Below are 27,634 nucleotides of genomic sequence, written 5' to 3' on the forward strand. Positions count from 1 at the left end.
TAGCTAAAGGAAGTTCTCTGAACAGAAAAGAAATGACAAAAGAAGGAACTCTGAAATATTAGGAAGGAAGAAAAAACTTGGTAAGCAAAAACATGGGTAAATTAAATAGACTTTCCTTCTCCTCTTGAGTTTTCTAAATTACATTTGATGGTAGAAGCAAAAAATATAACATTGTCAATCATGGTTCTAAATATATGAAGAGGAAATATTTAAGACAATAATATGACTAAGGGAGAGTAAAGGGATATAAAAGAGCAAAGGTTCTCCAATTCACTTGAACTAGTAAGAAGACAGTACTAGTAGATTGTTATAAGATGCACGCACACACACAAAATGTAATACCTAGAGCAACCATTAAAAAATCTATACACACACAGAAAAATTCAACAACACTTAAATAAGCCAAAATGGAATCCTAACAAATGTACAAGTAACCCATGGGAAGGCAGGAAAAAGAATACAGAAACAAACAAAAACAGAGAACAAACAAAAAATTAAAAAATAGCAAATTTAAGCGCTAACATATCAAAAATTACACTAAATACAAATGGTCTAACTATATCTATTAAAAGACAAAGATTAGCAAAATAAATTTAAAAACATGATCTAACTATATGTTGTCTACAAGCAACTTATTTCAAATACAATGTTATAGGCAGGTTGAAAGTGAAAGTATGGAAAAAGATATATCATGAAAACATTAATTAAAAGGAAGCAGGAGTAGCTATACTGATAGCAAATAACAAAAGATTTCAGAGCTAAGAAAATCACCAGATAGAAAGGGAAATTATGTAATGATAAAGTGGTCAATATGCCAAAAAGTCGTAACAATCCTAAATGTCTATGTACCAGACAACAGTACTGCAAATACATGTGAAGCCAAAACTGATAAAACTGAAAGGGAAAAAAAGGCAATTCCAAAAATTATAGCTGGAGACTTGCAACACCCCTTTCTCAAAAACTGACTAAACAACTGGATAGAAAATCAGCAAGCATACGAAAGAACACAACCATACGATCAACCAAGAAAATCTAATTGGTATTTAAAGAAAATTCCACTCAATAACAGAATACACAGTCTTTTTAAGTGACCACAGAACATATGCCAAAATAGACTATTTTATGGGCAATAAAACAAAACCTCAACAAACTTGAAAGAACTGAAATCATACAAATCACTTCTCTAATCACAATGGAATCAAACAAGAAATCAGTAACAGAAAGATTAAGGGAAAATCTCTAAATGCTTGGAAACTAAACAACACAATTCTAAATAATCCATGGTTCAAATAAATCTAAGAGGAATTTTTAAAAAACACTGAAGAGGATGCAAATGGAAATAAAACATGAAAATTTGTGAGACATAGCTAAAGCAGTGCCAAGAGGGACATTCATAGCACTAAACGCATTCATTAGCAATAAGGAAAATTCTCAAATCAATAATCTAAGCTCCTACCTCAAGAATCTAGGAAAAGAGCAAAAATAAACACAAAAAAAGCAGAAGGAAGGAAACAATAAAGATAAAAGCAGAAATCAATAAAATTGAAAACAAAAACAGGGAAAAATTGAGACAAACAGCTGGTTTTTTAGAAAGGTTAACTGACAAACTTCTAGTAAGACTGACAAAGGAGAAAAGAGAGAAGATACAGAGTATCAACATCAGAAACAGAAAATATGATTACAGACTCTGAAGACATCAAAAGGACAATGAGGAAATGCTACAAATAATTCTACACACAGAAACTTGACAACTTTGATGAAACAGACCAATTCCTTGAAAAACACAAACTACCCTAATTTACGCAATATGAAATCAATTATTCAAAATATCTATAACTCATAAGGAAATTGAATTAGCCATTTTACAACTTCCAAAGAATAACTCCCTGGGCCCAGAAAAATCTCACCAGGGAATTCTAATTTAAATCCTACCTAACATTTTATTAACACCCATTCTAAACAATCTCTTTCAGAAAACAAGAGGAAAGGATTCTTTCCAATTCTTATAAATCTAGTACTACTAAATCTACAAAAATAGTGCAAAAAAATTACAACCAGTACCCCTCATAAACATAGACACAAAAATTCTTAACAAAATATTAGCAAAGAGATGAGTAACAATTATACACCATGACCAAGTGGCATTTATTCAAGGGATACAAGGGTGGTTCATTATTCAAATATCAGTGTAATCAAACATGTTACCAGGCTAAAGGAAAAAAAAACAAAACCAATCATACCAATCAGTGCAGAACAGGAATTTGACAAAAATTCAACATCCATTCGTGATAAAAATTTTCAGAAAAACAGCCCACGCTTTTCCTTCTCTCTCTCTGCTTCCTGCCCAGTCCTGGGGCTGCCCCTTGTGGTCCTGCAGGCATGGGGCACCCCTTCCCTTGGCAACTATGAGAACGAACTATCTTTTCAATGGCAACTGTCTCCTGATCTATTGGCCTCAATACACCTGAATAAAAATAAAATTCCAGGCACATTTTAAAACAGGAATGTTCTGTAACTTGTCTATGTCAGTGTCAATATCCTGGTTGTGATGTACTAGAGTTTGCAGGATGTTACCACTGGGGGAAAAAGGGTAAAAACAAGATCTCCCCATATTACTTCTCATCATTACATGTGCAACTACAATGATCCCCCCCAAAAAAGGTTAACTGAAAAACATCAAAGAAAAATTAAAGGAAGTCCCTCATCTTTTCCATCAATCCACCTAGTTGGGGTGCCTTTGTCAGAAAGCTCTTTAAATGAACAGGGAGTGTCAGTGAACAGGGGGAAGAGCAGAACATCACATTGTTCCCCAGGCCCTCTCCTTTCCAAATGAACCGACCATGGGAGTACATCATCAGTGAGAATAAAGGTTTTGTGTCAAATCCAAACTGCATCGTTGGTGGGGGAAAGAGGCCTAGAAGGAGACCGGTTAAGCCACTATTCCCGGGAGAATCACTCTAGCCCAGCCCGTGTTTTTGCTTCTCGCACGCCCCCTGGACGCCGAGCTCTGTGCTAAGTGTAAGTGGTCCGTGTACATCCTTCCACGCGGCTGCGCTCCCTGAGGCCAAGGCTCTTCAGGGAAAAGGGGGAAGTGCAGGAAAGATGCCGGAGTTACTAGAGTTTGCTAATCCAGGCCACAGGAAACAAAGGCCCAAGGGCTGGTCATAAAACCACTTTCCGTGCTTTTGGTAAATCTCAGTTTAACGTATTTTCTAACAAAACAAAAGGGAGAAACACCTGGTGCCTTTAATCAAAACAAGCTCTGGTTCTGCAAATAAACCCACATGCCAGGCAGGACGCAGTTTGCGGTTCTTTCGCGGTTGGGAGAGGGCGCGGACAGCAAGCTGTGTGGGAGGGAACAGGGGCCCCGCTGCTGCTTTGCTTCAAGGGGACAGAGCTCCTGGAGGGGCGGCTCCTTGAGGCCTGGGCCCTCACTGCTCTCTGGCCATGAGGAACGAGGGGGGGCTTCCTGCCTTTCTTGGGGCCCCCGCCACAACTTCAGCTTTCTGGAGATGAACGTGATGTGATCAGACTGGACATATGATTATGTCCCACATTTTTCACTTGACATCTACCATATGTTTTTTAATAAGATACAGTTCCTGTCTTTGCATGCATGCTCTTCATACCATTTTTTTCCTACTTTCTTGAGCACTGTATAAAAACACCAGCTTGCTTGAACCTACTTCAGCATTTAGCTGATTATGTTTTTCTTTCACCATTTTGTAAGTAGGACCTCATCTGCAGGTTTAGGATTTTAAACTTACCCCCTCTGTGAGCCCTAGACATAGCCCACAGCCCGGAGGGGGGGCCGATCTCTTCCAGTATCCCCAAAGCCCCTCACATTCAGCAGTTCAAGCATTTGAAAATTCCAATTATTTAGAAAATCCCAAATACATTTAGGGCATAAACCAAACAGGTCCACAACAGTTCTGAAGCAATGTTTTGTTGTCTAATTAGCTTCAGAAATAAGCAGGAGCGCTGAAAGGAGACACAGTGCAGACACAGAGGAACAGGGGGTGGAAGCGGTGGGAGGAGTGGCCCCTGTGCAGCCCACAGAGGCCACGTGGTGGTCAGAGGCCGTGGCCAAGGCTGACTTCCCCACACACAGAGGCAGAAGGAGTAAGAACTGCTTCCCCCTGCCCAGGCTCTGGCCGCCCAGTCCTCTGGCCCCTCCTGGGCCTTCAGCAGATGGCCCCTCTCTCCTGTGTCATCAACCCTCCCTCACTGCTGGCTGCTTCCCATCATCACGGAAACACCCGCAGCAGCGTCCCACCTGTAAATGAAGAAAACGAGGCTCCCGATCCCATGTCATCGTCCAGCGCCTGCCCGCCCGCCCTCTCCCCTTCTCTAAAGGCCGTCCGTCCTCGTGGCATGTCTGCTTCCCTCCCACTTCAGATGGACCCCTTCAAATCTGCTCCAATCTTGCTTCTGAGCCCCCCAACATGTTCACAACCACCTCCTTGGTGTTAAACCCCAAAGAAACCTATCGACCTTATTTCACTGACCTGTAGGCAACTCTGAACACTAGTGACCATCTCTTCTTCTTCAGGAAATAGTCATTTTCCTTTATTTTCTTATGAATTTTCCACCCACCTCTCTGGATGCCTGGCCCTGGTCCCCTTGGGAGTGCCCCCTTCATACCCATCCCTAAGCACTTCCTCCGACAATGAGGCTGAAGCGGCAGGACCATCTCCCAGGACACCTCACACCACGGTCTCTGCCTTGTGAGGACCACACCCAGACTACTTGACAGACCTGCAGACTCAGGCTGCCTGACATGTCCTAGGGGTCACCAAGCACCCTGCACTCAGCACGTCCCGAATAGAACTGCTCATCCTCCGCCTACCCTCCCGCCTGGCTGTCCCCGCTCCTGTCTCCACAGGGAGCACTGACACCCACCCAGGTGCCCCGCGAGACACCCTTGTGTCACTCTGGTCCTTCCCTTTCCTCACACCTTCCCCCCGTCCCAACAGTCAATCAATTTTTTTCTGGGAAAGAACATGTACTTGGGTCCCCAGGTCCCATGCTTCCATGTCCCTCAGACCCACCCACTTTCCATTTCCACTGCCAGTGGTTAGACACCCTCCCCCCCGCCACACACACACACACACACACACACACACACACACACACTAGCACAAAGCCTCCAAACCCATCGGCTTGCCTCAGTACTTATACCCTCTGGTACTTCCCTGGCTGCACATACCAAGTGCACTTCTTAAAACATAAACCTGACGCTGCCTCTGCTGTGATCCGGCCTCATTCACCTGCTCATCCTCGTCTCTCACCTTTCACCCACAATCCTAGGATTCTGAGTGCCTTGCACATATCAGGTGGTAAACTTTTGTGAAACAAATGCATGAGTAAATGAATGAATGAGTGACATCAGGAAAAGTTTCACTAAGAAGCTATTCAAACCAGTCTGTGGAGGGTGAGTAAAATTTTACCCTAAAAGTGGGAAGGTACGGGAATTCTGTGGGTTCAAAGGCATGACGGTCCCAAATTTCTGCTTATTCTGAATATGAGAAAGTGAGAGGTTTCAATGACGCCAGAGAAGAAGTGAGCAGGCGGTGAGAGTGGACATCAGAGAAAGGAGTCCGGACCTCCGTGTGATCCTGTGCTTGGCTATCAGCGACGGGAGACCTCTGGGGGAAGACCCACGGCTCCCGCTGAAACAAGGGTGCCCACTGCTGTTCAGGCCCTCCGTCTGGGAGAGATGCCCATGTGTCAGAGGTGCCAGTAGGACAGGAGCTCGGGCACAAAGCCTGGGCGGGGGGAGTGATTCAGTCAGTTCATCCCCCCAAAATCCATTTTACTCACACTCACTTGAGAACAGGAACTCACAAAATGGCATGACCTTTATGGGACGCATTTGGCAATACTTATCAAATTTAAAAAATTAATACCCCAAGCCCAGTAATTCTAACCTAAACCTTATCCTAGGGAGCCAATACGGTGAACCATGCCAAGATACATACACAAAGATGTTGTTTATCATATTAAGAACAAAAAAAAAGGAAACAAACAAAATGTCTTTCAATATGGGATTATTAGCCAAATTGTGGTACAGCTAGATATTAAAATATGCATTTTAGGATGAGATAGATCTATATGGACCGATACAGCACTATGCCCATATTATTTTTAAATTACAATGAGTATGAATAGTACCATCTCATTTGTAGTTTTTAAATCCTTTTTTTTTTAGGTTACGCACATGTCCCCAGAGATGTTCTGAACTCTAAATCAGGAGAGGCTGAAAAACAACAGGAAAAGCTAGCACAGCCCTTCCTGAGATAAATGTGTGCTGACCACATGTAGAGATTACTGAAGGATGACTTAACTTAGACCAGCACTTCTCAGAGTGTGGCTCCTGGACCAGCAGCAGCCACACAGCCAGGGAACGGGTTAGAGGGCAGCTCCGAGACCCCAGCCCAGACCCACTGCCGCAGGAACTCAGGGCGCAGATCCTCCGGAGGACTGAGGCCCACAGAAGTTTGAGAACTCCCCACCTGGACGTCTGGGAACAGTCCTTAACTTAACTAGGGGTAATCTGTCACTTCAGGGTCACATGCCAGAAAGACTCCTGGGTAGTAGCATGGGGTTGCTCCAGAAGGGAATGGAGGAGATCTTAGATTGGAATGAAGAAAAAGAAAAAAAATCTCCTAGTTTCTCTGGGCCAAGGCTCAGTGTGGCTGGGACTCCATGTGCAGCAGTTCTAAACACTGTTCTGGGGTAGGTAGAATCAAAGCCCCCCCAGAGCAGCAGAAGCTGGGCAAGGAGGGTGTCAGGGGACTGATGTGGGCACTGGCCACAGACTCACTCACCCCCATTAGCTCCAGAAAAGTCTCTCCTGAAACGTAATCCTGGTCTCTGCTGTTCTGTGGGAAACCACGGGAGGTCACAGAAGATGGAAGCGAAAAGGAGAGCAGTGCCCATCCCCACTCAGGCCAGAAAGGTGGGAGCAGCTGCTGACAGGCTGGCAGAGGAGCTGGACCCAGGCAAGGGAGCCCCCATTTGTCACCAACAAAAAGGGTCCAGGGTACAGCCAGAGCTGAAGAACCTGAGCAACTTCAGGCGGGGCCCTGGGGAAGGCTTAGAAAAAGCTTCAGCCCCTTGGCAGGTCTCCCGGTGTGGAAGAAAGGGAGCAATTTCCAGAAGTAAGTTGGAGGGGGTTTGGGCTGTCACTATCTGGGAGTAGGGGACATGGATAGACCCGTAAAATTAGATCTGAAAGACAAAACAGTCTGTTATGACTTGCCTTCAAAGCACCTAACCACAATCTTATTTTACATTTATTTGTATGACCATTTAATTGTTTTTTCTCTTCCTCTAGACTGTAAGCATCACGAAGGCAGGAACAGTATGTTTTTGCTCACCAGTATACATCCTCAGCTCTTAGCTGGCACATAGTAGGTACTCAAAAAATAGGATGGATAAATAAACGATTTAAAACTAAAACACAATGGAATGTTTGGTTGTTCTTTCCCTGTATTGTTGACTTTTTGTTTGTTTTTGCCAAAGAAAAGTTATTATCATATGGAAGGATATACCAAAAGCACGTTATTAAAGGAAGACACTTCCTTTCTGGAAAGAAAGAGTCACCTCATAAATACAGTGTTCTGGCTTCAGTCTCTGAGTTGTAAACACTCATTTAGAAAAGCAAAAGAATGTAGGTAAAAGGCAGGACGTATTTCACTGGAAATGAACAGACATACACCCAGCAATGGTCACCAGTGTGTCCAGCTTGATGCCCTTACACACTGCAGCATCCCAGAGGGACCTGGATAACAAAGATTAATTTTGTGCAGATGAGTTTTAGTATAAAGAACTTCTAGGGCATTAAGAGTCATTGAAAACTAAATGACCCACAGAGGACAAAACAGCATGTACGACCTCTGGTAAACACCAGGCACCTACACCACAGTCATTATGGCAGGTGCAGTGGCATCACAGGGACACTGAAGACCCACCTGCCACCGACAGCAGGGAGCGTCATTGCCAGTCACTCCAAGATCTGAGAGTGTGGCTCTGGAACAGACACAGGAAGCCATTTCAGAGAGGACTGCAGGAAGAGGGACAATAAATGGAGCAGTTCAGCAAATAATCCCCAGTCCTCTGGCCTAAGAAGCATTCCCTGACCTGCAGAGAAGTTATAAAATTACATTTTTATAAAAACACATTTGGCATCCTTTACTTCAAGCAGCGGCAGGGCCTTATTCTAAAGTGGCTATGCTAGCCCAGGTCAGCAGTCCATCCAGTGCCTAACTCTCAGGGCTGCGTGGTCACAGTACTTAATGCACCCTGAGCACAGGGAGGGATTAATCCTGCAGCAGATGTGACAGGGAGACGTCCTGACGCAATCCACGGCAGGGCTTCCCCAGCCACTACCCGCTGTCTAAGCATCTCTGTGGCCCCGCCACCATAAAACGCCTTATATTTCAGTTTGGATGTTGAGTCCATCTGAAATTTCAGATAAAAGGAATGGCAAGTGCCTCTCCTCCCCCTGCCTCCCCCTGTTCCCCTTGAACTCAGGGTCAGACCTCTGGGGAAGCAGATGCTTATCTGAGAACAGTCCACCAGCGGGTAGCATGACGCGCCGACTCCCACCTCTCCCGGTGAAAGGGCTCTCAGAGGGAGCTCGGACACTCTCCATCTCAGCGTGGAGGCTGGGTAATTGCCAGGCTGACCTTCTGGAGCCTCTTGCCCTGCTCACCTTTCACTATAATGCATGGTGCAGCATAATCATGAAATGTGCTTATTAATTTTACTCATCTGACACTGCGCTCTTCTGCCCTGAGCTAGATGTTAGGAGAAAATGATAGGGATAGATTCTGCTCCCGTCAGACTTAGCAAGACTTTTAGAAAACCAGACCATAAAGGCCATCTGCCACCCACTAGCCAAGCACTCGAGATGACCTCAAAGGTACAAGCAGAATGCTAAAGACACAGATCAACAAAAGAGAACAGCGAGAAGACGAGGAGACCCGCGCTCCCAGAGCGAGCCCTGCGTCAGCCCTCTGGGGAGCGCAATCCTGAGCCTGTCCTCCGGGATCGGGAGCACGGAGCCCCTGGCCTGATTCATGACTTGCTGCTTCATATCTACTTCATCAAAAGACACGTTGGCTTCTCAAATCAGGAACATTTTTATTAGCTTCCCCAAGAGTTTTATGGCACAAAGCCATATCTAATGATTCTATTTTATGGCAAGTTATACATTCAAACAGGGCTGTGAAAGCAGGCAGCAGGTAAGACTCAAATCTTGGTCAAAAAAGATTCTCCCATTCTCTCACTTTAAAAATGTTTGTAAGCTTTCAAACACTTAGGAAAGTGATGGAGAGCGTTTTAACAGGCCAATATACACCACGGTGTTCTCAGTGGGGGCTGATTTTGCCCACTCACTCGTGCCACCTGGGGACATCTGGCCATGTCTGGGCATTTGTGGCATCTAATAGATAGAGGCAGGGATGCTGCTGAGCACCCTATGACACACAGGACAGCTGCCACAACACAAACTTTCCTGACTGCCCCAAAACGTCAACAGTGCCAAGACTGAGAACCGCTGCCTCAGGGCTTCCTCCGCACCAGGCACGGCATCCCTCCTGCCTCTGGGACGGCAGACATCTCATCACTGTGGCAGGGTTTTAGTGCTGGCTAATGAGACTCATCTTCCTTTATTCTCATGTATTCTTGGTGCACATTTTCAAATGAACATGAACAAATGTTTCCATAAATACAATGAGGAGAGTGAAATAAGAATCTTAGAATCTCCTAACACACACGACAACAGTCACTGTTAGTCACCCTCCTGGTGATGCTCTGTACCCTTTAAGTTCCATCCAAATGAGAATTTATCTATTGGAACAACACAATAGCTGACTGCAGCCATCAGTGAGCCGGGACGCTGCCACAGCTGCCTGCTGAAACACAGAGCAAGTAACCGCGGCATGGCCAGAGCGCTGAGGCCATGAGCACGCCTGGCACTGACAGGGCTCCCAGGGACTGGGCCTCCGTCACTTCACTTCTGAGAGCTTGATTCTCCTCATCAACAAAGTGGACAGGAAGCCATTTGCCCTCCCAGCCTTCTAAGAAGTAGGAAGACCCAAATGAGCTCACGGGTAGGAAATGGTTTTGTAAACTGTAAAGAGCTATACAAACATATGGCATTATATTTATGACATTTTTACATGTAGGACAATCTGTGACAAACTCTTGGATCCTTTTCACAAAATGTCACAACTAGAAGTGCCGCAACTAATCCCACCCCTTAATTTTACATAAGGTGAAAATGACCACCACAGAGGTCAAGTGACTGGGCCAGGCCTGGAAACGGCCCAGACGGGTCAGGTCCCTGACCTAAGCCAGGACACCCCCAGACCTTCCCAAAGGTGGGGCTTTCCCTCCCTGTCTAAGCTCCTAGGGAGAAGGAGCACATCTTACACGCAAGGCTCAAAGGGTCTTGAACACAGGAGATAAATATTTGTTGAATCGGTGAGTCTTGACTTACTACATCATAGCCTGTTGGGGCTCGGTTCCGAGAAGCCACCACCCCCACTCCCGTGATGGGGTCCATTGACGTCTCTGGCAAGGCTTCCGAAAGGTCTTTGACTTCAGGCATGGTTGATTGGTCCTGGTTCCAAAAAGGAAAAAGAAAGCACAAAATTCAAACTGAGCGCTTAAAGTGAACCATACAAAACCTCAAACAGATAGAACCAGGATCTCAGGGCAAACATCCCCGAACTGGCTAGAGGAGTTCTGACCTCACCTGACCCTTTCCTCAGGTCAAGAATTAAGTCATCTCTGGCCCCTGCTCTTCTCAAGTAGCTTTGAACATTGAGCTAAAAGAGTTAATGAGGGCTTGACTCAAATCCAAAAGCAAACTATTCTTAACTCTCCCGTCCAGCTGTCTGACTTCTGAACAGATAACAGAAGCTGCTCTGAGGATAAACAAGACAGGGCTAAATCTCACGTCACCTTTCATCTCTCTCCCTTATGATATTGCCTTGTAGAATGCAGACTTCCAAATTCATAGCCTCTCCCACATGCAAGGGTGGACTGTTCAGCAGGCAAAGCTTTGCAGGCACATGTCCAAGCATGGAGGCAAAGGTGTAGCAGTCCGGGCTCCATGACTTACTAGCTGAAGACTGAGCGAGCAAGAGCTCATGATGCTGACGGACACAGAAGGAAGGGAGCCATGTAAATGAGGGGCCTGGAGAGTCCCCAGCACACAGTCGGCATTCAGTAAAAAGCAGGTGAGACTGGCAGGCCTGGGGCACAGGCCCAGCATAACTGGCCAGAAAGGTGTCAGGCACCGTTCCCGAGAGGACTGCCGGGTCCCTTTGTTGTGTCTAAGCCTGCAGGTCATGCAGGCATTTACTCACAGCTAAACACTAACAATGACCATAATTCTTGCTGGGCACTTTGGGAGAAAGGGAGGGAAAGTGGAATTATTATTCTGCTGCTGACTGCCTTCTGATGTGACCGGAGGAGACAAGTAGAATATAGAGAGCACTGGGTCTGGGCAGCTCAAGTGGCAGTGTACCAGAAAGCACATGAAAGAGGGAACACCTTATGTAAATGACTTTTAGTACTTCTAAAAGGACACGCAGTGAAAAAGGGCAAGTTAAATTCCACCTCCTTCTGCAGCAATTAAATTCCACTGGCCATAGGTCTGCCAGATCTCTCAAGGCTGGTTATTGCTTCTAAAGAAACTAAACACCCTGCCTAACTAGGCAGGCAGGAGGAATATTCTTAGTTCTCAGCCTAGAATCAGAAAAGGCAGAGGCTGTGAAACACAGTGACAGCCTCCAGAATAGGAACAATCAGAATGCTATATGTAAGTCACCCACGTAATCGGCATTCCCTGGAATCCACAAAAGGCTCCAGAACAGATTTAATGCAATGGAGCCAAGTCTCTGATCAAGGCTAGGCTCTGCCTGGCAGCAGCCATGCTCTCAGCTTCTGTTTATGACAAAAGCCAAACTAAGTTATGCTTTACTTAAACCTACTGAAAATAAACTTCCGAAGCCTAGGGCAGAGGGCAGGATACCATGCTGCATCACTGCATCATTTTCTATTTCCAAATTTCATCTACCAGGCACATTTATCTGCATAAAACTCAGGAGTTGGTGCTTCCTGCATACATAGGCATTAAGTAAATATTTATTGAATGAATGTGCATGTATGCCCTCAATAAAAATTTAGAATTAAGTATCTGCACCAGTCTGATCAAAGGCAAAACTGATCAGAAAGTATTTTCACTAGGAAAATCCCTTATCGTTGGTAACATGAAAATAACAGTGCTTGCATTTGCAAAATACTGGTACCTGCAGTTGGTTACCAAAACGCCTTGCAATTAACAACTCATTAACAGAATGCACAAATTCTGCCAGTGCTAAAATATCATGCTGTGAATTTAATAAAGAAGACACAAGGTAAGTTGTTTTTTTTTTTTTTTTTAAGATAGCACTGCCTCTACTATCTAGGAGAGAGAGGAGGCAAGCATGGGAATAAATAAGAAATATTTCATTGGCTGATAGATTCACATCCTCAGGTCACAATACCCTCCAGGAGGTACTGATGACAGCAGCTCTCTTTTGCTCTGAAGCACGCTATCAAGTGCAGTCGGGTAAATTCGCTCTTAAAGATTCGATGCTGCTCCCAGAATGCACCAGAGAAGCAGCCCAGCAGCAGGTTCCAAGATGGCTGCGGGCTGCCTCCAGCTGAGGCAGACAAAGGAGCCAGCGGCCTGTGCCCATGCGTGCAGTCTCAGTCTGGCCTTCAGGATGGGAGGATGCAAAAAGGAGCAGAGCATTAGCAACAGACCATCTCAGATGCACGCCTTCTTTCCTTTCCCCCCAGTTGCCATACCCTGGGGATCAAGGCAGGCTTTGTGAAATACAGACAAATGACTCCTGGCTGCACAGGGCCCTGGCCGGCTCAGCAGAGGGGGAAGCACCACCACGAGCAAAGGAAGCTTTTAATGAGAAACGCCCAAGATATCCACGGCAGAGGCAATCACTCAAAGCAGCTTGCCCTGAATTACATATTTTCTGACTGCAAATTACTTTTAACAGCGTCTCTACCATCACTTCAATTGACCTTCCTAACAAAAGGCCATTTATTAACTAGCACTCCACGTTTCCCGGGCTGTGTGGAGCCTGAGCCAGGAGGGATGGCACCATGCATACTCAGCCACCGAGGGTCACAGGCCAGACCTCTGCGACAGGGAGAAGAGGCCATTAATGCAAGCTTAGAGAGCAAATCTGCCTGGGGAGGGGACATGGGGGCAGCAGGGTGTTTAAGACCAACATGAACCTGCCTGGCAAGAGGTGATGCTGGTTTAAAACATAAAATACCAAGGCCTACTTGCAACAACTCCTGGTTTCATCCTCGGCAGCTCCTTATCCAACATTCATCTCTGTCTCAAAATCCTAACTGCACACAAGACACAGTAACACATCTTGGCTGCATTTGTACAAGACTTGGCCATCTCAAAAAGCTCTCTCAGGCTCTTTCTCCAGGGATGCTCACACCGAAACTGGGAGGTGACTGGGACGTAATAGCCCCATTTTAGAAAACAGACAACTGAGAAACAAGAGTTCTCAGAGGCCATGCAGCTGGCAGACACAGAGCCGGGTGGGTCCTTTCTCTCTCCTGTCCAGTCTGGTCTGCTTCCCATGACACTGTGCAGAGAGCCAGCATCCCACCTGATACCTGATCAGAAAAGCAGTTTCGACATTCATCTGTTTTTTTAAATGCCAGAGCTCTGCTTTCTGTAGCTGTAGCCCAATAAGTGAAGCACGGGGGGAGAAAAGCACAGGAAGATAAAAGTAACATGGGATTAATTTTCCTCACACCTCAGTTTCAAGATTCAACGTTTCCCTCATCAATAATTTAAAACAATAAAAATGAGCTAAGGCCATGTTTGTGTAGGATGGAGGTAAATTTAGGCCTAATGAGGGAGATCTGAGTGCTGCACAGGAGGGAATAGGTTGATGTATGGCACAGGGCTGGCGCGATCGACACACACAGGGGCTCCATTACCAGCTGGAAGTCACAGGCCAACCAGGAGGCGGGGGCAACTTGAAACTTCTACCGTCCCAGCTGTGGCTGCCAGGACGGTCTCTGCAGGGAAAGCCAAAAGCTGCCCCGGTATTTGAGATGATAGAATAACGAATGTTGAGATTTCTCAGAACGACAGGACTGAGCCAATGTGAAATGAAGTCGTGCTCAGGAAATACCAGGTAAGGAGTGAAGGTGGGGCAGCACGTGGGAGTCACGTCCACTCTTGGGCTCGGTGAGAGTGCAGTGGCAACACTGACCCTGAGCTAGTCCCCCTAATTGAACCTTGCAGGTCCTCTGGTCCCAGTCCCCATCCCAATCTCCACCCAGAGTGCGTGGCCAGCCTCCGCCAGATGTCCCAGCCAGGCTGCAGAGCCTCCCTCCAGGCAGTTATTCCTGCCTCTGCCCCCAGGATTCCTCTGCAAGGCGGGAGTGTGTGTATATGAGTGTCTGTTGTATGTACATACCAGGACTTTGATGGGGTCAGTTAGCGGGAAGTGTTTTCCAAGCCAGGAGGATTTTTCCATGCCATGATCAATGAATTCCAGCAATCCTGCCGGGTGGGAGAATGCCCGTCTCCAGCTTCCGCCTGCAATGCTGCAAACCACGCCTGGGGGAGACCCCCAACTCCCCAGCCCTGCAGCTCCTCACTAGTACTGTCATCCCAGGTTCACAGAGAAATGAACTTTCACTAGAAACCTCTTCACACTGACAGCACACTGCTCCCTTGTAGCTGATCAAAGAATTACTACAATTGTATGCTTAATCCCTAAAAGTCAGCAGTACTAGGCTTAACTGATGCTGAATATTGTTTCAGAATAAAAGGTGCGCCTCCCGGCCCCAGGCTGGGAGAAAACTAAGCTACTGTATCACAGTTGAAAACTCAGGAGAACCCTGATATCATCTCTGTTTAATTTCCCCAGCCCTGTGAGCCTGGGGTTTATCTCCTTTTATCAACTCCTGTACTGAAATCAAAACCCAACTAACTGAGCTCAGACCTCTCTCCACGGAGGCCCAGCAGCAGGGTGGGGTGTGGGCTGAGGAGTTTAAAGTGCTTTGCGGGAGGGGCACTGACTGCAGGGGGCAGGGGGTGCTGCCTTCAAAGGAAGCACAGCAGGAGAAACCAGCCTCCCTGCAGCAGGCAGGAAGGCCAGCTCAGAGGTGCCAGCACTGCCCACCGGGGCTGAAGGCGTGACTCACGCACAACTTTGGAGGAGAGTAATTTCAAAGAATGAGGAAGAGCAGGTTAAATTGGGCTACTGTATAGGAAGTGACAAAACCAGCGGGTTAATTAAGACCCTACACAAGGATAAACTTGTGATCAGCTTGTTTGAAATCCAAAATCAAGGACACCAAAGACATCAACTGGCCACATCTACCAGCATGTGGGGCTGGGGGAAGAGCAGTGGATAAGTATGTCACCAAGAGCAGGGTAGAGACTGGAAATGGGCTGTCCCCCAGTAAAAGCTGCTGCAAGGGCCATCACTGTTTCCCAGTGGCTGCGGTGGTCTCAAGGACCTATGACACTTTCTGTTGCCCCATGATGACTGGCACTTTACTAAAGACCAATCTTAAGCAGGGGACAGAAGGGTACTACACTGTCCCCATGGGAAGCTTCCCCAAAGTTCACCATAAGACATGCAAACACACCCCCATGCAGCCAAAGTGCAGAGACCTACCTCCTTAGGAGACTGTAAGCTGAGGCCAGGGTTCATGCAGCACCCAGGAGAATAGCCAGCCAGCTCTCGGAGCTGCCCATAGGGAACAGTGCCCAGGCTGAGAGGTGTCCACCGTGGAACCTCAGGACAGCATCCTGGCACTTCTTGTACTCTGGTCTGAACCATTTACCTAGTGACCAGTCAGAAGCCAGATTAAATCACTCTGTTGGTATGGTGAGGTGGCAACTGGCCACGGGCTGCTGGGAAGGGTGCTAAGATATTGGGGAACTAAAGCAAATATTTTTCTAAACTCTCTTAGATCACAAAGAATTTTCCAGCTAGGAAACTCACAATGACAAGCACTTCCTTTTTCCCAGTAAAGGCCTGGGGAAGAATCTGCTGTATAAATGCATCCAGTCCATCTGACCTATGCTTAGATTCATATTAACCATTTGATTACCAACAGATTTTCCATAAACCATGTGCTACAGGCCTGAGATTCAGGTTGCTACAGCCTGCACAGTGCAATGCTAGATCCTAGACTTCACTGTCCAAAAATAAACCCAGGACCAAGTTCTACAGCACAGCCCTGGCCAAAGCCTGCCCCACACAGGCCCGACTCTGCAAAGCCCTGGGAAACTGGCACAGGGGAGGCAGGGAGCATCCTCCAGTACACTGTGAGCCCCACCCCAACTTGCCCACAATTACTGCAAATAAAGGTCATCCCTGCCCACTCCAGTCAGGTCTCAGCGCCATACTGTCTGTCCCCTGGAGAGAAGGAAGGAGGAGGACCCCAACAGAAGGCAGGTGCCCTATCAATTAAACCATCCCAGGGGACCCCAAGAGCAACGCTCTCTTGATGTTCAGTGACATGAGCCACACCCTTGCCCTGATGGCCAATGTCTGCAGAGTAAAAATGCCAGTACGTCACCTCAGTGCCTGGCTAATGGGCTCCCAGGCCACAATCACTGGAACACCTGGCTTCAGGTCAGCCAGGCATGCCCCTCCACCCACCCACGCTGCTCTCTGACTTTAACATGGGTCTTGGGAGAGTCTTTTCATACACTTGGTCATCTAATCATTCTGCCTGTATGTTGACGACTTCCAAAATACCTCACATCCTGGTCTTTTCTCCTGAGACTCATAGGTGTGTACCTAATGCCCTGCTAACTATTGTCACCCGCATGTCCCATTATACCTCAAACTTGGCTGACTTTGCCGTCCTCCCCAAAGCATCTCCCACATTCCCAGCACCTAACATGACCTGGCACTTAACAGGCAGTGCCCATAACAAACATTTATGGGTGCTTTTGTGTACAAGGTAGTAGGCACTGAGGGAGGGGCACAACAATGACGGAGATGGACAATCAGACACTCTGCAGCAGGACATTCTCGAGCAGGCATTAAGAGTACCCTGGAATGTTTGTTAAAACAGACACACTAGAGATTCAATAGATCCAGGATGGAGTCTGAGAAGCTGCATTTCTAACAAGCTGCAGGTGATGCTGAAACAGCCAGCCCACAGCCTGAACTTTCAGCACAGACAGTAGGTACGTAAGATGTTTGAGGAACAAAGGAATGAATGGAAGGAATCTGAAGGTGACCATCCGTGGGGAACAGCTTCAAAATGAGTCCCCCAGTCTCTCCCTCCCCAACACAGGTCAGCCCAGAGCACCCAGATTCCCCACCCGTGATACCCACCCTACTATTCAAAATCTGGGTCATATTTCCCATTCTTCCCAAAATTTCCCCAACCACACAGCCAGAGAGGTGCTGTCACTGAGAATCCTGATGTTGTCCAAGGACATGGTCTTAGCACATACATGTACACACATGCGCATACACCATACACACAAAAACACAGCCTTGCCTCTCAGGTCATAATACACTCTCCCTAGCAACACATAAGTGGTTCAGAGGCATTAAGCCCCCCACAGTGCCTAGCTCATAGTGGGCACTCAATAAAGCATATGGATAGATGGACGGAAGGATGAATGAATTAAGTTCCTGTATCCTCTCAAAACTGCCAATGTCTCATTGGATTAAGAAGGGCACATAAAGCAGCAGGGGCAACTGAATCAGCAGACCTCGGCCAGCCCCTCCCAGTGACAGCACCACACTGGGACCCCTGATGCCCCACACAGGACAGGACAGGCCACCTGAGGATGAAGGGAGGCAGGAATGTACGCTCCCAGCAGTCCCAGAGGGTCTCCAGGCTGGTGTACAGAAGTCTCCCCTAATGAGTTTGTGAAAATTACAGGGGCCTGTTCTAACCCCTAGGTTCTGATGTAATGGCTCTGGGCTGTATGTACTGGGATGGCACTAAGTGCCACCATGCTGGGTGACACAGTGATGAAGAAGGCATGGCTACCACCACGGAACTCACAGTCTGGAGGAAATATCCTGACAGAAAGGGACGGCAAACAAGGGGTCGCTTCCTTCTGCCTGGGGAGTCGGGGAGACTAGAGAAGAGCTGCCACCCAGGCTGGCCTCCCGGACAGATGGCAGGTGGGGAGTTGCGAAGGTACTGCAGGCAGGAGACACGGCATCAGTGGGAGCGTGAACATGGACTGTGGGGGGAACTGTGGGTAGCAGATGGGCTCTGAAACAAGCTTATGAAATGCTTAAACAGTCAAAACAGTTAAAAACCTGTCTGCATGTCTCTGCTATTTCTAAGGCTTAAGCAATGATACAGATTGGCAGGAAGGAGCACCCCAGTGGGCGGAAGGAAGAGATTCCCAGGTTCTCCATTCATATTTCCTCTCCAGTAACTGAATGCTTCTCAAGCCAATGCCACTTCCTGCAGAGCCCCAAGGGGCCTCCTTATGCTATTAGCTCAGGGGGGAATGGAGATAAAGCAGGGGTGTGGAAATGGTCCAAGCTTTGGAGTCAGAGGGACCCATATCTGAATCCCAGCTCCAACACTTACAGCTTCCTGACCCCAGGCATGGTAACTAAACTGGGCTTAAGTTTCCACCCCATAAAATTGGCATAATAGATAACAGTACTTTCTCTACAGCGTTATAATGTGTATAAAGAACTTGCAGAATAGGCATCAAGAGATACCATCAACAGAGTGAAAAAGACACAGAATGGGAGAAAATATTTGCAAATCATGTGCCTGATAAGGGGTTAAAATCCAAATCTATAAAGAACTCCTACAACTCAACAACAAAAAAACACATAACTTCATGAAAAAGAATGGGCAAAGGACTTGAATAAACATTTCTCCAAAGATGATATACAAATGGCCAACAAGCATATGAAAAGATGTTTAACATCACTAATTATTTGGGAAATGTAAACTAAAACTGCAATGAGACATCACCTCATGCCCACTAGGATGGCTAACATCAAAACACAGAAAATGAGTTCTGGCAGGGACGGGGGAAAACTGGAACCCTGGTGCACTGTCGGTGGAAATGGAAAACTGTGGCAGTTCCTTAAAAAATTAAAAATAGAATTACTATATAATCTGGCAATTGCACTTCTGGGTATATACTCAAATTGAAAACTGGGTCTCGAAGAGATATTTCACATGTTCACAGTGGCATTACTAACAAGAGCCAAAAGGTAGGATGGATAAGCACAATGTGGTACATACATAGACCATATAGGTGGAGTATTACTCAGCCTTACAAAGGAGGGAACTTGTGACACCTGCTACAATGTGGACAAACCCTGAAGACATTGTGCTAAGTCAAACAATCCAGTCACAAAAATACAAATTACATGATTCCACTTACATGAGGTCCCTACAGTAGTCAAATTCATAGAAACAGAAAATATGGGGAAGGGGAAACAGGAGTTGTTTAAAGAGAGTAGTTTCAGTTTCACAGGATAAAAAAGTTCCAGAGATTAGTTGCACAACAATGCAGATGTACTTAATGTCACTGATCTGCACAATTAAAAATGATTAGGAGGGTAATTTTGTTATGTGTATTTTTTATTTAAATAAAAAAGCATCTACAACTGTGGTTCTCACATTTCAGAAAAATAAGCACAACCCAAGATTTTTGTTAGACATGCAGCTTCTGGGGTCCCTTCCCCCTTCTGACTAAAGATCTGGGTTTGAGGCCCTGAAATCTGCAAGGACATAAACATCCTAAGGAAAGTTAGCTCACAAAGAATCTGTTTATTCTTCTCTTCTCAAAGATCAAGAGATATTCTTTTGAACATTTTTGCTTTGTTGATCAGTGTCTGGTTTTAAAAAATTGTGTGTATGTGTGTGTGTGTGTGTGTGTGTGTGTGTGTGTGTGTGTAATGATCTTGTGTTGATTCCAGCCACAGGCCCAACAAGACGGCCTTCCAGTCCTCAGGAAGTCTGAGCTACAAAGCTCAAGTGTGTGACCCCTGGGCTCCAGGCCCACAGGCCTCTCACATTCCAGCCTGGATGAGACATCACCTCTGTATCTGCCCAGAAGTGTGTCAAGTAAACCAAACACATGCCCACAGGATGTCCCCAACAAGGGAGGTAATGTCAAGTTCACCCTGCAGTGGCTCTGCCTCCCAGGCAGCTGGGCAGAGATCTGACACAGGCACCCCCCCTGCAAACAGTGCAGACAATGTGGGGAAACCACAATTCCCAAGGGCAGCCCAGCAAGCAGAAGGCCACAGAGAGCAACTGGAGCCAGTGAAACGTGGGCCAGGGAAAATGAGAACCGCCTGGGGAGAGGCAGCTCGTTCAAGGAACCCAGGCCTCCTGCCTACAACCCAACTAGCAAAGGAGACTCTGCTCACTCAGCCATAGCCAACTAAACACAGTGTCCTCAGCCCACCACATCCAGCCATGTAGTCATTTGTTATCTTCATCATCATAATAGCACCTTTCACATTTCCCATGCTTGACTCCAACACCATCATTACTTCCCAGAGTGGCAAGCAAGGATGCCACTCTTTAAGCATAAAGCATACAGCACTACAACCTGCTAAGACAGAGGGGCTCAAGACATTTGGGTTCTGATGCCCCCAGAAACATATCTACCATGAAACTGATAGACATGCATCTTCAACTTCCCCTCTCCCGAATCCTGGGAGGGGGTCCAGCAATGTGTTTGCATGGTCACATAGTTTTGTCAAATGTACAAAAGCAAAAGATATGCTTGCATTCCTTTTCTTATAGTCCCTCCCTGCCAATAGACACAATCTGTCTAAATAATATTGTCTAGACAATAGACGCAAATTGTCTAAATGGTGGACCTACAAAACAGGGGTCTTGCCTCTGGATTCCACTTAAATTGAGAACCTCACCACCACCCTTCACAATGCCATGCACCTTCACGCACATTAGTTCATTTAGCCTTATGGGGTGGGTTTTAGTCTTAAACCACTTTTACACATAAAGAAATGGGGATTCAGAAAGTTTCCATGACTTGCTCAGGGTTACCTAGGTCCAAGAGATGGACTAAGATCCAAATTCAAGCTGCTGATCTAAGTCCAGCATTCTTTCTACTCTACATCTCTTCCTAGTTGCCCTGAGAAGAGTTAAATAATAACCACAAACAGAAAGGCACTCTAAAAAAAAAAATGAAGCTACTCTTCTGATGAACCAGTTAACAGACCCTTAATAATTAATTTTTACTGACTGGCAAGCTCAGAGTTGAGCACCTGACTTGAAGTATTTCATTTACCTCTCACCATAATCCTATGAGATAGATATTAGCTTTAGCCTCACTCTGCAGATGAGGATACTGAGGCTCAAAAACAGTCACTGATTTTCCCAAGAACACATAGTAAGGAGAAAAGCCAAGGCTTACGCTGATTCTAAAGGTCTGATTCTAAAGCCCTTGCATTTAACCACGGTGCACTATTCCAGCTAGAAGTGGGGAAAGCCCACCAGGAGGATGGAGGCAGGGCAGGGAAAATGCCTTCAGCATAAATCAGGAGTGTGGCCTAAAAGCTAGAAGGAAGGAATAAAAACTCTGGATTAGAGAAGACGATTCTAGGCTCAAACAAACCAGTAATTGCCACATCAACTGCTTCACATGGGTCTTTGGTGCCTAAATCCCAGCAGAGACCACATCTCTCAGAGGCCTCATTTAAATATTCTGTGCATGATGCAGTATCTCCAAGCACCCCACACAATTTCCGGTGGGCAAGAAAGGTGTCCTGTAACTAACCTCCTGAATACACTGAGTTTTTCATCAGTTAGTCTAGGCTTCCACAGAGCTTATCTCCTAACTTTTCTAAGGCTTTTCTGGTACAGCTGATAAGATTTTCTTGCCTCCTTAAAGCGAGATGAGATCCAGCCAGCTGTCGAGAAATGTACAATGAGATTATACTGAGACGGCAGCACCAGAGACAAAGGCCTCTGAAGAGATGCTGGCCTGCTGTCTACTTCTGTGGCAAAAGTGAGTGGGCTATTTGGTTCCTCGGTGGGGACAGGGAGCAGAGACAGGGATAACAGATGTTTGCCTTTTGCCCTCCTGTGTCCTTCCTCTGTGCCTTGCTGAAGAGGCTGCTGAGGAACAGGGAACCTAAGAGTCACATCTTTCATGGTGAGAAAGGCTGATAATTTAGCAAGAGCTGTCTGTTGGTAACAAAGAGGCAAAAGATACTCATGAGCCTGCCTTCTTCACCTTGGTGTGTCTCTGGGGATCTAATGTCCCTGGGCGCTAAGCCACAGCTCTTGTTCCAGCTCCGTTCCTGAGCCCCACTTGCACAGAGTACCCGTGGGGTGCTCATCAACATTACTACCATCCTTACAAGATGGGTAGTCTGGTTCTTGGGTGACTAGGCCGGGCACCTCACCTTGCAGACAGGTGCCCCGGTGTTTGGGTGACCTCTTTGGTATGCCCAGGTCACAGAGGAGGGGACACCCCAGATGATGCCTGAAGCTCAGGTGCAAGCTGGTCTGAACCCACGTGACTACACAGAGTTGGACCCCGGGCCAAGCCAGTGAAACGGCTGTCCCGGTCTGTGCAGGTGACCGCGGCGGCCTCGGTGCAGGTGGGCCGCCTTACCTCTCCGAGGCCCCGCACCTGCCCAGGCCCTGTGGGCGCTGCCTGCACGTCGGCCTCCGAGCTCGCTCCCGCCTGTGCGCCGCAAGGCCGAGCTGGGGGACGGGAAGCCGCGGCGTGCGCAGGGCCGGGCGGAGGCCGCCGAGCCTGTCCCCGCCACGGGCTGGGCACGGAGCCCGCAGGCCTCGGCGCGGCCCGGCTCCGCCCGCCCGCCCGCCCCTCGGCCCGGGGCCCGCGCCCGCCCGCCAAGGCAGCCCGGCCGGCTTGTCGGAGCCTCCGCGGCGCCCGGCCCGCCCGGCCTCACTTAACTGTTCCCCGCTGGGGCGGCTGCGGCGGCGGCGGCGGCGGCGGCGGCGGATCCCGGCTCCGTCTCACGCAGAAGCAGCTTCTCATCGCCCGGGCGGCGCGGGAGGGGCCGGGCCCGGGGCCCAGGCGGCGGGGCCGGCGCCGCAGCGGAGCGCGAGCCTCGCCGGGGAGCGGCGGCGGCGGCGGCGGCAGGGGCGGGGCGCGGCCTGGCGGCGGCGGCGGCGGCAACGGCGGCTCCCTCCGCGGGCCGCGGCGGCGGGCCGGGCTCGGCCCCGGGCCTCCCGGCTCTGGCGCTGGCTCCGGGGGAGGCGCCGGGTGCCCCAGGCTGTCTCGGGAGGGAGGAGGGCGCGGGAGCTCTCGGGTCCGGAGCCCGCGCCACCGCCCCGACCGGCACCCCGCCTCCGCGGGCCTCGGCCCAGCCCGGGAGCCCCTGGGGCAGGGCCCCTGCGGCGCCGACCCGGCCTCGCAGGGTCCGCAGGCGGCCCCCCGCCCCAGCCCCAGGCCCCCTGGAGCCCCGGGCCTCTTGGAGCCTGGGCGCCAGCTGTCCCCTCCCCCACCTCGCCCCCTCCCGGGGACCCGCTTCGCTCTCCTAGACCGGCTGTACCCTAGACCAGTCCTTCAGCACGGCCTGAAATCCCTGGAAGCCCCCGGGCTTTTTGGAGCCTTGGATAACCGCACATACGCACACCACTGCACACACACAACCCACAAAACATACCACACACCACGCACACCCCTCTTGCAGTAATACCCAGCCCCCTAAAGGCTTTACTGAACGCCAGGCAAAATCCTTCAACTCAGCTCCCTCCAGTCCTGGAGACCCCACTGCCCCAGGGGACCCAAGCTTATTTAGGCCCCAGACCCCACGGCTCATACCAGGCCTCTGAAACCGACTCCTAGCAATTCTCCCCTCTCCCATACGCTGGGCAAACAGTCCACCACCCACAGAGGCCTAGAGCCAGGGTCATGGGGCTGGTCTCAGGGAAGTATCTAGAGGAAGAAGTTTAAGCAGAAGTGCAGCCCTACAGTATTTGGGAAAAGGTCCAAGCCAGAGGACACAATGGCGCTGGATGAGGAGTGGGGTCCAGAGCTTGACCCTCAGCTGCAGTGGCTGGTGGAAAGGCAGGAGCATTCTCTACACCAAAAATGCCCTACATAGCCCCAGCCAGTCTCCCCGAGGCACAGGCTGGGTTCTATTGAAAGAATTCTGGTCCGAGGCACAGGCTGGGTTCTATTGAAAGAATTCTGGTCAGGAGGTGGTAGCATTTAGAACTGAGGACACTTCATCAAGTCTAACTTTCACACATTCTAGACTTTTCTAAAATAGCTTTCCTTGATCCTAAAAAGGGTGCCAAGGAGAATTGTCTGTTGGGAAAAATGTCCTGTGGGGAAGCCATGCAAGTTTGTGCGTTCTGAGTATCGGCATCACTCAGAAATCCCACTAGTCCGGTGGGCTTTATAGGTATGTTCAGTCAAACCATTGAGAGACAAAAAAATCTATGTTATTAAAACCATTACACAGCAAACAAAAACAAAAAGGCAAAAAGTTTTTCATTTCACTATCCCAGTTTAGCATAATTCATACTAAAATCCAACAGAGATAACATTAAAAAGGAATACAGCAGATATCAATGAATTTACTGTGTGTTTTTTGAAAAAAGAGGTTCTGCAGTCAAATAAATTGAGAAAGTGCTACATGCCCTGTATTGTCTACCTTTTGGAGAATCATGGTACTAGTATATTGAGGTCTCTATTAAGTCCAGGGGTAAAGACACCTGTTTAACCTGGCATTTCCCAAACTCATCTGAGTCAGGATCACCTTTTCAAAGTTCACCAATTAATGTCTAATATATGAACACTACTATAGACCACCTCATGTAAGTATATAGTAATTGCAAAACTGCTACATAAAATTTTAGCAATTTGAATCCCACTTGCTATAAAACAAGTCAAAATCTACCATATTTGAGCAAGATTTATTCCCAAAGTGCAACAGTAATTCAACATTAGGGAGTCTATAAATTCATTGCATTATTAAAGAAAGATAAATCATAGGATAGCAACAGGATAGATTCTTTAAAAGTATTTTATAAACTTCAATGCCAATTACTTATAAAATTCTAAAAACCTCTTAGTAACCTAGGGAGAAAACTTAAACTTCTTAAGATGACAAAGTTTACCAGAAGCCATCAACAAATATATTTAATAGTGAAATACTAAAAGTATTCTTACACACTGAGGAACAAAACAAGGATCTGCTACAATTGCTACAGACTAAAGCTAATGCAATAAGATAAGAAAAATAATTAAGAAATACAAATATTAGAAAGGAAAAGACAAAAGTGTTGTTATTTGCTCATGATTTACATGCACACCTAAAAATAAAAATGGAAGATAACCAACTCAAGTTCTTAGAGACTTTGTTAAAGTGGCTAGTTATAACATAAAAAACAAAATCAATGGCTTTCCTAAATGTTAAGGGAAAAAGCCTTTTTTTTCCATATATAGAGACTTCCATTAGAATAAGACTTGGGGCCTCTCTGTACCCTAGGGGAGGGTGATTTATTTGATTAGTGAGTTTGGGAGAAGGAACTGGACAAACATACATGCTTCTCAGCATCTTTGCTCTTTGACTTTGGCTTACTGCAGAAAGCAAATATTTTCATGTGCTCTCTACCATGTGGTAAGTGGACCTGCTGCTACAGAGTTAATCTATCCAATTGGGGGGGAAATATAGCAAGCCCACCTGGCTACAGGTCAAAAGTTACATTTTCCAGTAACTTTATCAGTAATAAAGGTAGTATTTTTATCTCTTATGTCTCTTTTCTGCATCTACGCCTCAGTTTCTTCCAAATTCAGGAGATGTATTACCTATAACATTGTCTAAATACAACATTAAATATTTAGAAAGTATGATTTAAGAAAATGATTATATTCACATTAGCAATGAATACCATAAAATACCTAGGCATAATCTTCACAAGCAATGGCAAGGCCCATAGAAAGAAAACTGTAGAACCATACTGAAGGACATTGGAAAAGTTCTTAATAAAAGGAAAGACATAACAAATCCCTGGACAGGAAGTCTCAGCCCTGCAAAGATGTCGTCTCTCCCAACTCAAATTCTAAGTTTGGTGGAATCCAAATCAAAGAACCAATATGACTTGGGGAGTGGGGTGCAGTAGAACATGACAAAATTACTTTAAACTTATCTTGAAAACTAAACATGGGAAAATGTCCAAGAAAATTTTAAAACTGAACAATATTAAGTTATTATATAAATATTATAGATAATAAAGAATATAAAATAATATATTTTATATTATGTTTTAATATCTGTTACACCAGTAATAATATTGCTCTAACATATTAAAATATAATGTAAAGCTTCAGCAAATAAAATTGTGTGCCGCTACTGTGGGAATTCACACTTTCATCATATATTAAGTTCCCTGTTTATAAATGCTTTGTTTTTATCAACTAATCTACTTGTGTATTCCTAATAACCTACTGTAAGCCATATTATCTTACCCTAGACCACTTCAATAACTTCCTTACTAATCTCCTGGCTTTGCCTCCATCCAAAAAATGGAAAGTAGCAACCAGAATGATCATTAAAAAAAGTAATAATAATAAAACACAAGTCACTCTCCTGCTTAAAGCCCTCCACTGACTTTCCATAATGCTCCAACGTGACCTCTAATTTCTCATGTTGGCGGGACCTTGCCTGCTGCTCCATCCTCTTCTCAGCAGCTCTTCCCACACTAGTTTCCTTTCAGAGCCTTCAGTATCAAAGCTCTTTCTTCCCTGGGGGATTTCACTTAAAGCACTGCTCTTCTCCACCTTGACGGGGCTTGGGTCCTTCTCCCATCCTTAAACTCTCAGGTGAAGCATTATCTCACCTGTCATCTACCTACCTAAATAAATCTCCATTGTTTTCATACCACATCACTTCATTTTACACTTATCACTCATCATAATTTCTAACTATTTACTAATTGTTTACCTATTCCTTTGTCAGTCTCCCCACCAGACTAAGAACTCCACCAAGGTATCTGTTCATCAAGCGTTAAGTGTGCCACACATACTAGCCCTTCAATAAACATTTAATACCGAGATGTGTCAACATTTAACACAGGCATACCCTTTGTCCATGTCTAATGATTATCCAAAGTAAACAATCAGACAAGTACATGCAGATATATGTTCAAGGATAATTTTTTCAGCATTGCTTATAATGAGAAAATACTGGATATGTACTAAATGTCTACCAGGGTAAGATTGAGTTGTTAAAAAAAAAGGCTGTACTGATGTAGAAATATATCATAGTATTTTGGTATATATATTATACCAGGTTATAGAAAAAAATGTATTTATTCTATGAGCCCATTATTTTATATGTATTTGTGATTATTCACATGTATTAATATGTGCATAAAATACTTGGAAAAAGGTATACCAAATGTTAACTTATTTTTTTGGTATCGTTAATGTACAGTTACTTGAACAACATTATGGTGACTAGACTCCCCTATTATCAAGTCACCCCCCACATACCCCATTACAGTCACTGTCCATCAGCGCAGTAAGATGCTATAGAATCATTACTTGTCTTCTCTGTATATACTGCCTTTCCCGTGTCCC

General features: G+C 46.5%; 1 protein-coding gene and 1 long non-coding RNA gene across 8 annotated transcripts in view; one reads left to right on the forward strand and one right to left on the reverse strand.

The window, feature by feature from the left end:
* The window catches only part of MVB12B (multivesicular body subunit 12B), a 179,032-nt gene extending 155,852 nt beyond the window's left edge, over positions 1 to 23,180 (reverse strand). For 2 of the 7 annotated variants that reach the window (XR_005058470.2, XM_017658812.3), the window contains exons 1-2: positions 15,747 to 16,078; positions 10,511 to 10,633 (exon numbers count right to left, since the gene is read on the reverse strand). Coding sequence is in view for 6 of the 7 variants with exons in the window: in XM_017658812.3 (XP_017514301.2) it covers positions 10,511 to 10,633; positions 15,747 to 15,911 (288 nt within the window). In the remaining variant the exon portion in view is untranslated. Of the gene's footprint in view, positions 1 to 10,510; positions 10,634 to 14,534; positions 14,621 to 15,746; positions 16,079 to 22,993 lie in introns of those variants that run through there. The other 5 variants (XM_017658811.3, XM_037008152.2, XM_017658810.3 and 2 more) reach the window with 5 other exon arrangements.
* The window catches only part of LOC118970455 (uncharacterized), a 31,485-nt gene continuing 20,124 nt past the window's right edge, over positions 16,274 to 27,634 (forward strand). Inside the window, exon 1 of the long non-coding RNA XR_005058471.2 lies at positions 16,274 to 22,075. This is a non-coding gene — a long non-coding RNA (uncharacterized lncRNA). The remainder of the gene's footprint in view (positions 22,076 to 27,634) is intronic.

The sequence above is a fragment of the Manis javanica genome, chromosome 2 (assembly GCF_040802235.1).
Source record: "Manis javanica isolate MJ-LG chromosome 2, MJ_LKY, whole genome shotgun sequence".
In the NCBI taxonomy this organism is placed as follows: Eukaryota; Metazoa; Chordata; class Mammalia; order Pholidota; family Manidae; genus Manis; species Manis javanica.